We start from the raw sequence: 14,369 nt of genomic DNA, 5'->3' as shown, positions 1-14,369 counted from the left end.
CAGAGCAGCCCCTGACGGAGCCGTGCTCGTACTGCGCGGACCGCCGCGCCGTCGAGTGCCCCGTGTGTGAGGGGCGCGGGTACCATGGCAGGACGATTACGTGCTACTATTGCCGCGGGGCGAAGGCGATCGAGTGCCCGCTCTGCGCGGATGACGTGTATCGGTTTTCCTACGTGCGCGGCGCCGCGGCGGAAGACAAGGACGAGGGGGACGCCGCGGACGCGGGGGATGGCGAGACGCCAAGGCAGGATGAGCCGTGATGCGGGGGTGGGCGCAGACGGCGAGATCTCATTGCCACGCATGCGGTCCGCTGCCCTTCGGAGCCGCACTGCAGCTCATACCGCGGGTGATGCGCGCGGACCGTGGATGGACACTACAATGCTGTGCTATCCGGCGAACATTACACGGAGAGGATGGGGGCGGCTGCTGCCGACCGGCATCACTGCGTGCGGATATCGTGCAGTTTAGCAGGCGCGGCTCGGCGTTCCCTCGGATGCCGGTTGGCACCCAAAAATGCGATTTTTTTTTTTTACTGGCGCCAACTGGTGAAAGGCGCTTTGCGTCGGGCCTGGCTTCGCGTGGTTGCCGGGCACTCCCCGCCATCGCAGGGTTTTTTTTTTTTTTTGATGGTGCAGCATTCGCTCCAGTCTGGTTTGTATTCACGCACTTGGGTATGTCCCTCCGTAAACGACTAGCGGAAGTGGAACGAACGAACCACTTACCGCCCTAGTTTGGTGATTGATGCCGTAACGCTGTTCGGTTCGAGTCGCCGCTGCCAGACCGGATTCACACCAAACAAAAATATCATCAAAACTTTTTCTGCCGTCTCACCTCACTCTCACAATCACATCCCAGTCCACACCAGACAGCACACCGACCATTCGCTTCTCCGCATCTTCAATCTTTCTTCCCCTTACACATTCGCGCACTTCTCTACGAAGTACATACGTACACACCTCTGTATTCCTCCAACATTTAAAACCCTACCCGTGACATCACCTCCCTCTCGTCTTCTTCCTCACGCGCATATCGATCCCCTCCGGGATCATCCCCAGCTCGGGGAACCTCGAGCCTCTCCCCATCGCCCGGCCCTCGCTGACAATGTCATACTCCAACACGGCATGCACAAGCAGCACCTTGAGCTCAGTGAGCGCGAGCTTCGAACCTGCACACATGCGCACGCCCCGCCCGAACGGCAGGAACGCCCAGTCGCTGGGCGCGTCCCCGTGGCTCGCGTTTTCCAGAAACCGCCGCGGCTTGAACGAGTCCGCGTCGCTCCACAGCTTGGGGTTGCGATGCACCAGCCACGGCACCACGTAGACCGGCGTGCCGGCCGGGATCGTGATCCCGCACAGCACGTCCGCGCCCTGCGCCTCCCGCTGGATCAGCGGGAACGGCGGGTACAGCCGCAGCGTCTCCTTCACGACGGCGTCGGCCAGCGGCAGCTTGCCGAGGTCGTCGTACTGTAGATCGCACGCGGAGCGCACGCTGATGCCGTGCAGCTCCTCCCGTAGCTGACTGCGCACCCCGTCGTCGTTCGCCACCAGATGCAGCATCCAAACCGCCGTTAACGGGACCGTTTGCGTCGACGCCATGAGTAGCCCTACTACCTTGCCCAGCTTGCCAATCTTTCCAACCTTGCCCACCCACGCGTGCACCCAGCTCAGCCCCGCTGTGCTTTTCACAGCCTCGGCCTCTGGCGCCGACTCCAACCCCTCCCTCTCTTCTGCGGTGTCGTCCAGGACGCGGCAAAGTCGTCGGCCAAACGAAATGAGCCCCATCACATCACCGAAGTACCGAACGTTTCCGGGTATGTCCACAAGCGCCTTGAAGGGATTCACCATCCGCCGAGCAAACTCCATTCCCGCAAACCCGATCATACTGCTGATATCTTCTGCTTTCGACGGACCGATCGAGCTGTCCGTCAGATCAAACAGCACGTCGAGGTTGAGCTTGACAATCGCAGTGCGGACAGACGATAAAACAGCTGTGCCTGAAGTCGCCTTGTCCGCCGCTACTTCCTCCGAGGCCTCGGCTAACAGGGTCAACAACTCATTCATGGCGACTTTCATCGTCCACAACGAGTCGATGACCATGTTCTCCAGAGCAACGCGCGAGGTGTCACCATCGTTCTTGTATTCTAACGATTCCTTCTCGACTGTCTTCTGCTCAACCGCGACAGCATTTTTGACCGCCTTGGAACGATACCCAAAATACTTGGGCTTCGCATACAAACCATTGGACCCGCCGAGGACCCTCCGCAGCCCTTCCTCGTCATTCAGGACAACAAAAGGCGTAGACATGACCCAGAACACGCTCGCCGGCTTGTCCACATACTTGTACAGCGTTTCATAATAGCCTGTTCTGAGCGAAAGGACATTCCCTATAAACGGGAGCGGAGGCGGTCCGGGTGCCGGCTCACCCGTCTCACTGTCCCGCAATTTGAGACGCCATGCAACCATCGTCGCGATGGACTGCATGCCTCGTAGGCCAATCCCTACGAGCGCTCCCACCGCTAGGCTGCGCGCGACGTTTTTCGCAGAAGAGGACTCAAGCACACCGGAGAAGATGGACTTGACATGTTCCGGAGTGGGCATAGACCAGCGAATTTGTTCGACAGGGACAGCTTCTGTGCATTTGGCCGCCATGTCGAGGGGTGCTGGTTGGATTAAATATGAGACGCCAGTGGCGGCCAAGTTGCGTCAGACTTGTAGATTGAAGAGAGATGAGACAGTGTGCAAAGTTTCAAGGTTGAGAAGTCGGCGAAGATCACGCCAAGTGCTCAGATCGCTGCGAGACTTTCTCCGTGCGAAAGGGGGAATTGGAAGCGAAGGTGCGCATCTCTGAAAATGAAGAAAAGCTCAGCCAAGAAATCGGCACCTGATTCGCTGCCTTGGACTTGATCGCAGTGAACCCCAGCAATGTCAGAGCGAAAAATAAGAGGAAAACAAAAAGAGACTGTACTGTAAAGGGCATAAGCTTTTGAGTATGAGGCTGCCGGGAGGGCAACAACAGCGCAAACATGCAGCCCTTCCCAGTATCATTACCTTGTCCATCGCGCTCTTCTCTCACATATCAGCACAGTCCGAGCGATTTCGAATCGGGTTGCCGACGAAGCGTTCCTTGCTTGCAGGCACAGTACTTCTTTACAAGATTCATCGTGTTACAGCCTTGACATCATCCACGAGAGAGAGCCCTTGCGCAGGGCGTTACACTTCAGGATGGCGTGAGACGGGAGCTTCACAAAGTGAGACGTGAGCTTCACGAAGGCACTGCCATTGATTGCAAGTCACCAAAACAACTTGCGTCATTATGGTCGTCCCGATCGTTCCCATCGGCGTCATGCTGGGCAAGGCGGACAGCGCCTTCAAGATGGTTGGTGGTTCGTCCATCGTCTTCAACGTGCTTCGATCGAGGATTTTTGGCAAGGTCCTGCGCGCCGTCGAGTACCCAGACGGCGAGCTGAAAAGCGTCAAAATCTATCGCATGAACCTGCAGCGCCTGAAAGCCTGCATCGCCGACACTCAGCCCCCTCCGTTCCCGACCGCGTTCTTGGAACCGGAAGACATCAAGCAGATCTCCGTCTACACGTCCCCGCATTTCACCGAGCCGTTGCGAAACGACTCGGATGTGTCCGCTCTAGCAGACAATTCCTGGCTCTTCTGGAGCAAGGACAGCTACGAGGAAGACCCGATCCCCACGCGGAGCGTCAAGCTCGACGGCTCGCATATGAAGAAAAAGTCCACCAGCGAGCCGGAACTCATCAGTACAGATCGCATGCTGCAAGACCAGGCCATCTCCGTCGCTCGCAGGATACGAAAGTCGCAGCAGTTCTCGAGGTGGCAATATGATCGCATCGTCGATCTGGCCATCGACAGAGACTCGGGCTTGATGGCAATCTCGAGAAACTTTGGGTCGAGCGATACGGAATTCAGAATACATTGCGGGCGATTGCTTAACAGGCGCGATCCCAGGAGCATTCTCATGGCGGCGGGCACGGAGGGTCAGGAGGAAATGACCGATGCATCTACGGATGGGTCGGACGACGAACCGAAGCGCAGCTTGGAACCACAAGTGGAGCTGACTTCCCGTGAGTAGCGTAGCAGGGACAAGTCCAGGAGAAAGTTTTGAACTCACACGACACCAAAGTAATCGCCTGTCGGAGACGCTGAAAAGACAGGGCACCACACGTCAGCGTTGAGTCAACGGCAACGCACTCGCTGCTATCCAGAGGCAGACCAAGAACAGCAGAATCTGGACAGCTAGGAGGATGATGCGCGTTGGAGATATGCGACTACCGGAGAGCGATTGGCGCTGTGCTCGAACGGGCGGAAATTGATGAGGTAATGAGGGACAGGACAACTGGCGCTTTGGTCGTTTACATTCTATGCTGAGTTGACCGATAGACAGAGACGAAAGCTGCTCGTTACCGTGCATGGCCAAGCGCATATCCGCAAACAGAATGGAATGCCTGTTAGAAAAACATGGTGGGGTCGACAGCAATGGCAATGCGGAAATCGCGACGATTGTTGTACTTACCGATGAGTCATGGAGCACCGCGCGAAAATACGAGGGCTTGGCGGTGGCGCCGTTGCTGCAAAGGCGATTCAGAGCACATGAAGCGTCCCAAGGAATTCCAGAAAGCACATGCACTGTCTGTCCCTCCGTGAGCACTGTCTGTCCCTCCGTGAGGTCAATTGTAAAGATATGCTCAGGAAATCCGGTGCATGCCACTCGTAAACGGAAAGGGTGGGCGTGACTGGGGAGAGTAAGGTTCGGGATTGAAAATGTACGGAAAGCCATATGTGAACGAGTCAATGGTTTGGATCTGGGCGTGCAGTAACTTTTTGCGTGGTGTGTTCTTAAGAGCAAGACAATATATATGTATGCATATCTACGTGAAGAGATAGTCGACGAGCAAAGCTGCAGTGCTCCAAAGCACCATATTTTCGTATCACAAACCAATTACCGTCGTGGCGGACAGACGCCGTGAGTATTCTGTCACTCTTTCCCCCCGATAAAGTCGTTGGTATTTAGAAATGTCAAGAGATACCATACGCAATCTGCTCGTGAATTTTTCTGTTCGTCCCGCCAATTGTCGATCCCTATCCTAAATGTCCGCCTTACAGTACCTTTACAAAGCTTGTTAAATTACAGTACTGAAGACTGCAAATTGTGTGGTCTCTGTGAGAGCAAAATGTCAAACAGCATTACAGTGCTGAACAGTATTTAGGTACGACGACGACGAGAGCGAAGTAAAAGAAGGCAAGCAAGTGACTCCACTCACAGGTTATGGACTCCACGCTGGGTTGAATACCTTCCTCACCCCCCCCCCCCCCCCCCCCCAAGTCCCCAACACGGCTCCACTCACGCCCCGCACCGCCCGTCGCCTAGGACGCAGTCTCCGTCAAAACTCATTCATACAAGCCATATATAGCAACGCACTTCACACTGCAAACGAAACCCACACACCAACCGATACAACACAACACACCTCACCAATCACCATTGAAACTGACCGCCATCACAAAAGTTCTGAGCTCCAGGGAGCGAATTACGCTCCATGGTACCTCTCTATCCAAACATAAGCAGCCACCATTGAACCTGAAACAGTTGACAATTGACAAGCTTTACTTGATGAACTATTTCGCGATGATGCCTATCGTATGCTGCCCCCTCTCTACTTATACTGGTTTCCTTCACTACTCGTCGATAGGGGCTCGATGAAACATAAATGCATCGGAGAGGTAGCGTGCCTGTAAATGCAATTGCACGGCAGAAGGACAGTGCTCTCTTAAATGCAGACGAACCTTTCGTAGAGCGACTTGGCTCGCGGCCTTACACGGTATGTCCCACCTGCGCGCTTTGAGCGCGACAATTATCTTGACGCCAATTAATATGAATTGTTGGGACCTTTCGGAGCTGCTGTACTGAGCATTTGGGCTCCATGGTGCTTCTTGGATCAAGGTGTTGCAGCTCAGTCAAATTTCCGTGCGTTTCAGAACCCTCCGACCACCTGATCAGCAACCCTCCCCGACCAAATGACAACCAGCAGCTGAAGACATTCGAGAAAAGTCAAAACCGTCTCCTGTCAGCAGTCTTGAGCAGCATCCCTATGCATATTTTAAGGACTCCTACTCGTACCACAAGAGACAACAACCCCCTATGATGATCATACGATTATTTGTTGTATGAGATCATACTATGGTCTCATACAAAAAAAATGGCACATATCAATCAATCCACAAAAGAAGAGCGCCCGTTCCTCCAAATCGGAGCAGAGAGCATTGGGCTGGAAAACATTAATATCGATATTACTGTGGTATATCGCCAAGTTTTCACTAGTGCACATACTGTACTCGAACACCCGATGGTGTATGACAAGGACCGCATTGGTTAATTCCCAATTCGAAAGATAATTACCTTATCGCCCGGTAAGTTGGGCAGCGCAATTCGCGTCCGTGTACGTACTGTACTCAAATCATACTGTCTAATGTATGATACCGGCGTACCTCGCTGGCGTCCAAGTGCTGGACCGTTACTGCCCGACGTGTAGTCGTACCGTTACAGTCTGCCACTGTAAGAACGGGGACTACAGTAGTAGATATAACAAAATAAGGAAAGGGGAAGTAGGGAAGGGGAAGGACTCGAGGGGATGATCATCACCGGTGGAATAATCTCGAGGGCCGACTCCTTTGTCCCTTGGTTTTATGCCTAAGTCTTTCGCCTGACTACGATTTGCGTTTTCTTCAGTACATCGAGTACAACGAGAAGTACCCACCGCAGGGGTAACGCACGACGAACGCTCCGCATAACGCCCGGATTTGTCCTCCGTGACGACTTCGCCTCCGCACGGCGTCGAGTTATCACTTCGAGGACGTCGATCTGCCTTTCGTGGCATCGTTGTGTCGAACCCACACTGCTCTACCAAAACCTCTGCCAACGAGCTACTCACCTCCCCTCTGTCTTGTTTTGTGGTTCTTACTACACGTGTGCACGGGACTCGTCGCGTCTCGCACGCCGCCAACTACAGTACGACCTGTCACAGCCCCCACTACCCGAAGCCGGTCGAGCGCGGCACGTTCTACTACAATTACCTCACCCACCACCTCCAAGTACGTCAAAAGATGGTGCCAGCCAAATATCTCAGCATTAAGGATGAAGAAACCTCTTTCGACTTCATCATCAACGGCCTCAGCAAGTACCCATACTCACGCCAATTCTCGTCCATCTCCGGGTCTACAAACCGCAAACCAATCGTGAATTCACTAGATTTTTTAAGTCCCTACATGGTCTTTACCAATTGCAGCGACCCACAAGCACCATACACACTAACTTCACACGAATCACCGGGGACTACGGACATGTATCAAAAAACTACAACAATCGCCCAAATTTCGGAAGCCTCCCCCCCTGACATCCGTCACATACTGATCAACAAACTCTGCTCGCTCTACAAGGCACTAGGGATATCACTGTGTGTCAGTGTGATTGCAACGTATATACGTTTCAATCACACTGACGCACAGTGCCGAGATCGAGGACACCCCAAATATCGCAACATCAAACCTCAATCACACTTCCCGTGCGCAGGACCGGTCCCGCACCAGCCACACTGTCCCCCTTACCACGCTTTCCAAGCCATACAACAGCAACACCAGCAAGACAACCAACCCATTCTGGTCATGTTAGAAGCCGATACAGACTTCCCGGGTACGTTCGTGCTCGACAGTGAGGCCCGTCCCACCTACATCCTTCACCCCCCCTGCATGCAACCACTCACCAAGACGTTACGAACGCAGACAGCGTCGCAACAACAGACCACATGCACGTACAGTGGAACAATGCGACTGAAAATCGCCAAGAATAGGACCCAATACACACATGCTGTAGTGAACAAGCATATTCAACACAACGTCTTGTCCGTACACGACATGGCTAGTCGATGCGTACTTGTAGCATTCACAGCCACACAAGTGTAGTAGAACGCGAAACGAGGTCACGTGCTAAGACAAGGTTCGTTCGTGGGGGCGTGTACTAGATAGCTAGGGGGAAGCAGTAGAGGCTTTCGGGCGACTGTAAAACTCGGGTGTGCTCGCGAACCACGGAAACTAGAAGCGCACGACGCGGTGCTCTCGACCCGGCGAGGCTAATACACGGCCACCGAACCGTGCGCGCGAGCGGGGAGGCAACACGTGACGTGGCCACGAGAGTCCTAGGGCGTGAGCGAGAAGAACGAGGGAGCGTGAACGAGAAGAAGTTAGTTAGTACCGTGCAAAACCAAGAACGAGAGTCGCGTACTTGGTCCTTGGTTGGTTGTCCCCAAACCCACACGGTGCAAGCGCCAACGACACTATATACTGTACTACATTGCGGTCGAATGTAGTATAGTGGCGGTACCCAGCTATGAGCTAGCTCGAGGAAGAGGTAACAACCCATAGGGTGTCCCGCGGTAGCTCCGGACGGTGGTAGAGCAAAGGAGAAGTACGTCGGCCGACTTTAAAAGCACGACGTATTGGTCAAAGTGCGGACCCGGAATCGGACCAGCACGGGAAGGGGTGGTGTAAGAACACACAAAACAGGGGGGAACCCGAGCCTAGAGACTAGTGTCAGAAACGGGCGTAGCGCCGAGTAGCGGGAACTCCTAGAGGGAACGAGCGGGACAGATGTCAATAGTGTCACCAAGGCGAGAGGCTTGTCGTAGCCCGCGACTTCACAATCGTCACAATGTAGGGAGAGAGAAATAGGTCGTGCGACAGTAATACGCCTAGGCTAGAGGCTAGTCTTAGCCCGCGTGGTCGCAACGACAGAGGAAAAAGGAAAACAATAGAAACGTTGAGCGACAGTAATACGCCGAGGTTAGAAGCTAGTCTTAACCCGCGTGGTCGCAACGACAGAGGAAAGGAGAAGGAAATTGTAAAGGCAATAGAGCCAGGGAAACGTCGCAAGACAGATGCCGACAATGTCGCGTAAGTCAGAGGCTTGTCTTGACCCGCGGTGTCACACCGTCGAAGGAAGTCCGTTCCCAAAAGATCCTTGACTGTTTACTGTCGTTGCCCGGCGCCGTCGCTTAAATAAGCGAGGTTGCCGGGTCTTGGACATTGTCCATCCTACTGTACTACTGTACTCTGCCGCGCAATGCACTGTGCTATGCCATTACTACTGTACCTTGTCATATACAACCTTGGGGCTGTAATGTATACAGTACGTCGTCGGCCTGTAATGCCCACGTGTAGTTCGCCCGCCTGTAAGGCACACGTGTAGTCGCGCGCCTGTAATGAACCCGCGGCGGCGGGTGCTGTACAAATTACAACTCTGGGCTGTGTAACCACACGGGCCCCGCCCAAACCGAAGCCGTCCCGACGCTGCACTTGATTCTGACCTTTGCGCGGCCTTGTGACAGCGTGTCCCTCATACTCGGAGAGCAAGGAGGAGATCAAAGATCTAGATGTGCCTGCTGATATCGAGATTGATATTTCGCAGAGCATTCCTCCTCTCCAAATTTCCTGCACGACGTGCGTCCCTGTTGAACCGGCGCACGCCTTGCCTGAGCCGAATATCGATCTCACGACTGAACAAATTCTACACAGCCCTTTTTCTTGAGCGTCTCCAATTTTCTCGAGTGTCCCATCCGACAATCGTCAAAGCCATTTTTGTAAAAGGCTTTAAGATACCAGGGCATTTTTGACTAATGTGTCGTAGCCAGAAGATGGCGAAGGTGTTCTGGAACCTGACGGCCCCGTCAGGTGAAATAGCGGACAACGGAGTTGAAAGGCAAATTACGCCCTGGTTCCCAAGTGTCACCCGACTCATCATAATCGGTCCATCGCACTCTGAATCGATCGTTTCTGTCATTATACGTGACAATTGCGTCAAATGAGTGCTCTTTTCTTCTGCCGTCTATGGCATATTCCGCCTCAGAGATTTCTGATCTTCGGAGGCGAGAGAAGGGTCTCCGATGTTCTTCAGAAATGTCTTCTGACGGCGTTCTATCACCCTGCTCATCATAGGAATTATTCCTAGTCTCATGATGGGCTGATTGACTGCCGCTGGCAGCGGGCAGGTTGGGGGTTCCGTCTTCAGACTCATTGTCATTTTCGACTTCTCTTGTAATTCTTGCTTGGCCAGGGACGGTCTTCTTTGAAACACGATCCTTGGTTACCGGCTCGGTGAGGCCATCTCGAATAATAGTGACTGTGTGTGATGTCGCACCAATGACCTCAAATGGTCCATCTGCTTTTGGCTGTAGCTCGTTCCTGGAAACCCCTCCGCTTTCGGTACGTAGCGGTATTTGTCTCTTCACGAACACTTTGTCCCCAACACCCGTTGGGGATGCTATTTTTCTGACATGCTTGTCGTAATTTTCTTTGTATCGTGTCTGAGCAGCTCTTAGCGTGTCGGTGGCTTCGTTCATGAGACTTTTAAGATGATCCATCAGCCCCATACGTTCGCCTCGAGTTTCTGGCATTGTACCATTGTCGGGAATGTTTTCCAAGGCCACGGGCCCTGGAGGTCGTGACAACACAAGTTCGAATGCTGTACATCCCGTGCTGCGATGTACTTGCGTGTTATACGCGTACGTCAGAGAACCACAGTATTCATCTCATTTCTTTTGATGTTCCACGACGTGGTGGCGTATGCCTGATAATATGGCTCGGTTGAACCGTTCCACTTGACCAATGGTCTGAGGGTGATACGCAGTGTTAAAGAGATTGCGAATCCCCATGATGTGACAAATCTTTTGGAAGAACTTCGACGCGAATTGACCACCGTTATCGGCTAGAAAATAGGCAAGTGGTCCATACGGATAAATCCAATTCTCGACGAAGGCTCTTGCCACTGTCATTGATGTGACGTTTTTCAGCGGTATCGCTCTTGTAATCTTCGAGAACCGATCAGATATGACCAAAAGGTATTGTTTCCCTTTTGTAGATCGGGGTAGAGGTCCCAAAATGTCGACGGCGACGAGCTCTAGCGGTCTTGTCGCGGGGAATAGTTTCAAAAATGTAGAGTGCTTGCGCAATTTCACTCTTTCGCGGGCGCATGAGTCACATTGTCTAACACAAGCGTGACATTCCAATGCCGTCGAAGGCCAGTAGAACGTGCGTCGCATTGTATAGAACATCTTTGTACCCCCAGGATCACCTGATGTTCTTGTATAGTGTCATAGGTAAAGAATCTTTTGCCTTAACATCGTCGGTACGACAATTTGTCTGCAGTCGTCGAGAGGGGCAATTTGGACCACGAGGCCGCGTTCGTCGACGTCGAAGCGACTTGTCTCCTCATTGTCGACTTTCTCTTTCAACATTTGACAGTATCTGTCGTTAGCTTGAGGGATCACCAGCTCTTCGATACGGACCGAAGATAGATCTGTGTTCTTAGCGACGCAGGTCCTTTCGTCGGTAAAGTCTGATGTGCTTGCATTGCGTCTGAGCTCGATCTCAACATCTTCGTCATCTTGATCTTCATCCATCCAAGCGCTGTTCTCTTGAACTCAGAAGCACGGAATGTCTGAGTCAGGTTTGACAGCACACTCGCCAAATGTCGGCAGCCTTGATACAGCGTCTGCAATGCAGTTCACTGCTCCTTTGCGGAACTTGATGGTGAAGTCGAACTCCAGTAGGCGGAGACGCCATCGGTCAAGGCTGCCACTGGCGTCTGTTAGACTCATCATCCACTTTAAGGATTGGTGGTCTGTGTAGAGCTCGAAGTGCTTCCGCTTGAGATATGGTCTCAAAATCTGTACTGCCCAAATTATGGCGAGGCATTCCTTTTCGCCGATGCTGTAATTCTTTTCCGCTGGGTTCAGGGAACGACTCCAAAATCCCACCGGATGGCGCGCTCCGTCTGGATATGTCTGAAACACGGCGCAGCCAACTTGTCGCTCGCACCATCCGTGTCAACCGAGACTGGAAGGTTTGACATATTTCCGATAAGAGAGGTAAAAGTTCAGTACCATACAAATAAAGACGATGCTCTCAATTCGAGCCTCCCCAACAACCCAACAAGACGGACACTCCGACAATATATCCCATCATCACCAAACCGGAGCTAGCCCCTGAGAGCCCAGCAACCACAGAATCAATCTTTGAAACCGCAGGCAATCAGAAAGCTGCAGTCGGCAGCATCAATGAGGAATAAACTCCATGTGATTAAACACCCCGCAATTCGCCCCAAATATACATCAGCCAAATTCAGCTGCTGTTCACACTGGAAAGGCGAGCCAGCCCTCCCCGACCAAGGAATCTCAGCACTATGATCATGATACGGACATTGTCCCAATGGAAAAAATGAAAGAGGCTGGATACGGCGATCGCAAAACCAAAACAAGTCATTGAAGGAAATTTTTGCGAATGCCATTCAACTGGCCGAGGAGGAAGCAGGTGTGAAACGAACGGCAAAGGGATGGCAGAAACATTCAGACGTATGACGAAAGAGTATTCTGTTTACATAGCCAAAACATTCCAATCTGGTAGAGATGGAGACGACACCACGATATATAATCTTCCGGAATATTTTGAGCAGATGCATGAAGTGGAGAAAAACAAAGCTCGCCATGATCCCCCGTACCAGTGCCGTTAGATGGGACTGAAGTGAAGGAAGTGGACACTACGAGCACTCTAAAGCAGTCAAAACCTGGTAATGGTTTGTTGGAGGAATACATTGAAGGCCAGAAAAAAATGGCATGAGGATTTGGTTGATATGATCATGAAGAGCAACGAAGAGAAAAAGAAGATGCGCATTGCCTTTCAGCGGCTCGTGGAGAATTTTTAATGCTTCTAAATAAAGAACGGTCACCACATTTGTGGTATAACTACCTTCGTCCCGACCACTCGGAACGAGGGGGGGTTAGAGATAAGGGAGCGCGCGTCGCTGGGTAACCCACGCGAGCGCAAACCGTACGGAAGGACTCGAAAAGAGGGAAGGCTCACGTGGCCGGTGACGCGCAGCCGGTCGGTGGTGTTAGATCCGGACGGCCGGTCACGGGTTAGAAGCCTGAGACTTAGAGGTAAAACCGGACGGAGTTAGCAAAAAGCCGTAAAGGGAAGGGAGGCGAGTCTGCCCCCGTTTACTGGAACGGGGCAGGTGCCCCCGGTCTTAACCCCTAAGTGGGACGCCAGGACACCTGTCCCGCTACAGTAGCTGTTACTTACTGTATACCAGCTACTGTGCTAAATTGGCTAATTTGTGCCATTAACTACTAATTACTAATTACTTACCGTTCGGATCCTACACGTGTAACCAGCGGGGTACTACTGTACTCCGCACCGGCCGTGTGCTGTAAATATAACTCCTTACAGTTCTTCTCGCGCTTACAGCCCATCGTACTGTATCCCGGGGCGGCAGCGGTGGCGCCGTTGCCTTCGCGCTGTTGTACTACAACATTCTCCCTGTCTTCAACTATTTTGTATAGTGTAATATAGCAATGCATCACCCTGTCGTTTACCAGCAGATGTTTCGGCTGTGATTTCTTCAGAATCTCCGTTTTCTTCCTGCTGTAGAAACGATTTGTCAACATCCCCGTGATCCACACATATATTGTGTAACATTACACATGATAACGTGAAGTAGACAATATCGTCTTCATGTGTGAGACGTACACCTTTCTTCACCGTGCTGAAATAATTTTTTAAAACACCGAAAGAGCACTCCATGGGCTTTCGTGTACTTGATACCATACTACTCCAAGTTCTCAGAATTGGACTCGCACTCATCTCTGCTTCTGAGCAACTTTTCATCATGAGAACATCCAAGGAAAACGAACCATTCGGCATGATAGCTAGGAAGTACCCACAACTGTCCTGGCGATCCACCCCCGGTGGTGATCGTTTCGCCATTCAGTGTGACAATGTCGCCGTCCGTTGCTGCACCGCGAAGAGCAATTATCTCCTCATTTTCATCGTCGAAGGTGAGTGCAGTCTGCACTGCGCGTAACGCAGCAATGCGGCGTCGTTCTGTCATGATGGAGATCGGTCGAGGGGTTGGGGAACAGACCAGGGCAACAAAATCTGAGATGGATTATTTTCTGGCTGAAGTGGGTCATGTCATCATTTGTGGGGTCGCTCTCGGAGCGAGTTTACAACTCCGTACATCTGTGTACTGCACTAGACACAATCGTCGTGTCAGATGTAGATGGGGAAAAGATAAATAATTTGTCTTTTTTCCCACATGAGCTGTGCGACGTCCAAATGTAGAAAGACCCTTACGGCGGTTGCACCGCTGAATGATCTCACCCACCGCAAAATCCTTCTAATTCATCAGGGCTTCCTCTTGCTCGTACTCAGAATCGACGCATGCCCGGAATGTGTAAGCACAAAAACTATTCATTTGAGAGACCGTGTGTTTCAACACGTGTAACCCGAAATCAT

At 52.2% G+C, this 14,369-nt stretch overlaps 3 protein-coding genes; 1 reads left to right on the top strand and 2 right to left on the bottom strand.

The window, feature by feature from the left end:
* Positions 1–995: 995 nt before the first annotated feature.
* Positions 996–2,597, bottom strand: CHC_T00008350001 (cytochrome P450 family 807A-CYP807A1). Its single transcript, XM_005719149.1, has one exon. The coding sequence runs from the start codon at positions 2,595–2,597 to the stop codon at positions 996–998; it is 1,602 nt and encodes a 533-aa protein (XP_005719206.1).
* A 612-nt stretch (positions 2,598–3,209) lies between these two features.
* CHC_T00000231001 (hypothetical protein) lies at positions 3,210–3,311 on the bottom strand. The gene has a single exon (XM_005719148.1). It carries the CDS (start codon positions 3,309–3,311, stop codon positions 3,210–3,212), a length of 102 nt encoding a protein of 33 aa, XP_005719205.1.
* A 1-nt stretch (position 3,312) lies between these two features.
* CHC_T00000230001 (hypothetical protein) lies at positions 3,313–5,046 on the top strand. XM_005719147.1 is given in 2 exon segments: positions 3,313–4,098; positions 4,099–5,046. The coding sequence occupies 1 exon segment, from the start codon at positions 3,313–3,315 to the stop codon at positions 4,096–4,098; it is 786 nt and encodes a 261-aa protein (XP_005719204.1). The 3' UTR covers positions 4,099–5,046.
* The last annotated feature ends 9,323 nt before the right edge of the window (positions 5,047–14,369 follow it).

The sequence above is a fragment of the Chondrus crispus genome, genomic scaffold (genome assembly GCF_000350225.1).
Source record: "Chondrus crispus Stackhouse genomic scaffold, scaffold_470, whole genome shotgun sequence".
Classification (NCBI taxonomy): domain Eukaryota; phylum Rhodophyta; class Florideophyceae; order Gigartinales; family Gigartinaceae; genus Chondrus; species Chondrus crispus.
Note: the sequence above shows the minus strand (reverse complement) of the source record. Positions and strands in the feature narration are given on the sequence as shown.